Here is a 2,500-nt window from a genome sequence, read left to right on the forward strand (position 1 = left end):
CAATTTTGTTTGAATATGTAGTAATGTCATTACCATTCCACCAAATTAGCAAGGAGACTAAAGGTCAGTGTAAAATTTTCCAGCTGGCTGGAGCCTCTCAGCTGAGATTTGGGACTATGGAAAAAAAATTCTGGCAGCAACAGAATAGCAACTTACTTTAAGTCCTGTTGGTTGAAAACATCGCATCCTTCATTATTGCTGTTATTGTTGCTTCACTGGGGGCTAGACCTGCTTAACAACAGGGGCAGTCAATAAGCAGCAACTGGCTTTTATTCAAGGAAATATACTTTCGCTAAAGTCTGGTAGGACAAGAAGGAGTTAGTCCTAAGTAACATTGCAGTAGATTATTAGATAACCTCTAACAGCATCCTCTAATTAGAGTTCTTATGATACAATTTCATCCTGTAATTAGTTGAGATTGGCTGCTTCCTTTTGCAGCTTATTAGTGGCAACACAGCTGTAGAAGTGAATCCACTCTCATTTGTCAAACCTTTTTAAGTCTTTTTCTCTTGTCTCTACCTTTTTCCTGCCCTTCTCTTGGGCCTTTGCAGCTAAATCTGGTGTCTAGTGTCACCATGTCGAAGAACATGTTGGAGACATCCCCACAGAGCTTACCTCAAACCCCTACCACACCAACGGCCCCAGTCACCCCGATTACCCAGGGACCCTCAGTAATCACCCCAGCCAGTGTGCCCAATGTGGGAGCCATACGAAGGCGACATTCAGACAAATACAACATTCCCATGTCATCAGGTAGGATATGAATGCTCAGTAGAGCGCTTTTACTTTGGGAGAAGAAAACTATAGCCGAAGCAACTGTACATGAGCCATTCCAGAGCACATGGAAACTCAAGTCTTGATTTATGGAGTGATAATTGTTTTATTCCTGGTAAATGCGGATAGGGGTGATTCCCTAAGTACATCATGATGAATTGTTCTGAATGGTTGTTCAGGAAAGAAAGCTCTCCCCATTAGAGACATGGAGAGATGTGTTGGCAGGACAGACCATATTGTCACCTCAGTTCAGTGAGATCCTTTGATCTCTGAGGGAAGACTATAGCAGGACAACATCTGTGAGTGATGCCATATGAGAAGAGTCGCTTAAAAGGGCATATACAAAGCACCGTTGCTTTATGCAAGACAGTTCAGGCTTTCCATGAATCGTTCTTTATCAAGGTGCTACCTAAGTGAAATCCTACCACAGCTTCTAATGCCTGTAGGCTACTTTGCTTCAGAAGTCTGTGAGGCAAAGTTTGCATGGAACACAAATTTACCTTCTTTCCCTCTCTTACCCTTCTCCCCTCTCCCCCAACCCCTCAGCCCGTGCCCCGGGGCATCTGGATAATCACAGCCACACATTGTAACCCTTATTAGCCCAGAGCCCCCTTTGTACAAAAAGTGAAGTTATTTTCAACATGGGCGCTTGTGAGGGTTTCGTGTTTCCTTTGTTAGATGACCACAGATGCCGAGAGATGACCCTCTTGTTCTTTAAGTATTAGATGAGAAAAGCAAAGATTATGGCAGGGGGCAAAAGTCCCTGTAAGAACATGCCTAAAACACCCGCTTAAAAGAGGACCTGGCTGTTGGAAAAATCCTCAGGCCAGCTGGTCGCACAGCTCCTGCAGTACTGCGAACAACCGGGGACGCTCCATTTGCACCTCACGTCAGAAATGGCCTTTTCCATATAATTCAATTCCACTGTCATGCTTTGTGCTTTCGCTAGTCAGTGGCTTTCTCACTGAATCACTTCACCAATACTAGGGGAAAATATGGAAAATCAATTATCTACCATATGAATTATTAGCAGAATTAACACCTAGTTTTTATTTTTATAGAGATTGCCCCAAACTACGAGTTTTATAAAAATGCAGACGTCAGACCTCCATTTACTTATGCAACTCTCATAAGGCAGGTAAGTAGAAGGAAAATTAACTTTCCCTGATTAAATTAAACTTCATTAATGCTTAAAGTAAGGCTTGGATGAGAAAGTGTCATCTAGTCTAGTTAGTAAACCATTATTTTATGTCACTATGTATCTTGTCTCATTTCAGGCTATCATGGAGTCATCTGACAGGCAGTTAACACTTAATGAAATTTACAGCTGGTTTACACGGACGTTTGCTTACTTCAGGCGGAATGCAGCAACTTGGAAGGTAACTCCTTTTCCAGCAGTTTGAAGACGCCTCGCACAGTTCCTTCCAGATAGCACCAGGACCATTTATTTACATGACATAAGCAGATTAGTATCTGCTTCCCCTCTTTTTAACCTGCCTCTTGAATGGAATGAATTCCCTCTCTCAAAATGACAAGTGAAAGAATAATTTTGCCTCTGATATAGTTTTCTAATTTGGTGCAATTAATAGCTGAGGCTTGGCAGAGAAACGAGGGCCTGACACACTAATTACAGTGTGAGCACTCAATCATCAACACCTTTGTTAGTCGCACGATATTACTTTTTCTCTTGCATATTATTGGCTAATTAGTTTGAAAAATGTCTGTT

The 2,500-nt window shown here is 42.0% G+C and overlaps 1 protein-coding gene across 50 annotated transcripts in view; it reads left to right on the plus strand.

Annotated features, from left to right (window-relative positions):
* FOXP2 (forkhead box P2) overlaps window positions 1-2,500 on the plus strand; it is a 509,955-nt gene that overhangs the window by 475,546 nt on the left and 31,909 nt on the right. For all 50 annotated transcript variants that reach the window (XM_070264896.1, XM_070264901.1, XM_070264902.1 and 47 more), the window contains 3 exons: window positions 552-753; window positions 1,836-1,912; window positions 2,052-2,153. In XM_070264896.1, coding sequence (XP_070120997.1) covers window positions 552-753; window positions 1,836-1,912; window positions 2,052-2,153 — 381 coding nt within the window. The remainder of the gene's footprint in view (window positions 1-551; window positions 754-1,835; window positions 1,913-2,051; window positions 2,154-2,500) is intronic.

The sequence above is a fragment of the Equus caballus genome, chromosome 4 (genome assembly GCF_041296265.1).
Source record: "Equus caballus isolate H_3958 breed thoroughbred chromosome 4, TB-T2T, whole genome shotgun sequence".
Lineage (NCBI taxonomy): Eukaryota > Metazoa > Chordata > Mammalia > Perissodactyla > Equidae > Equus > Equus caballus.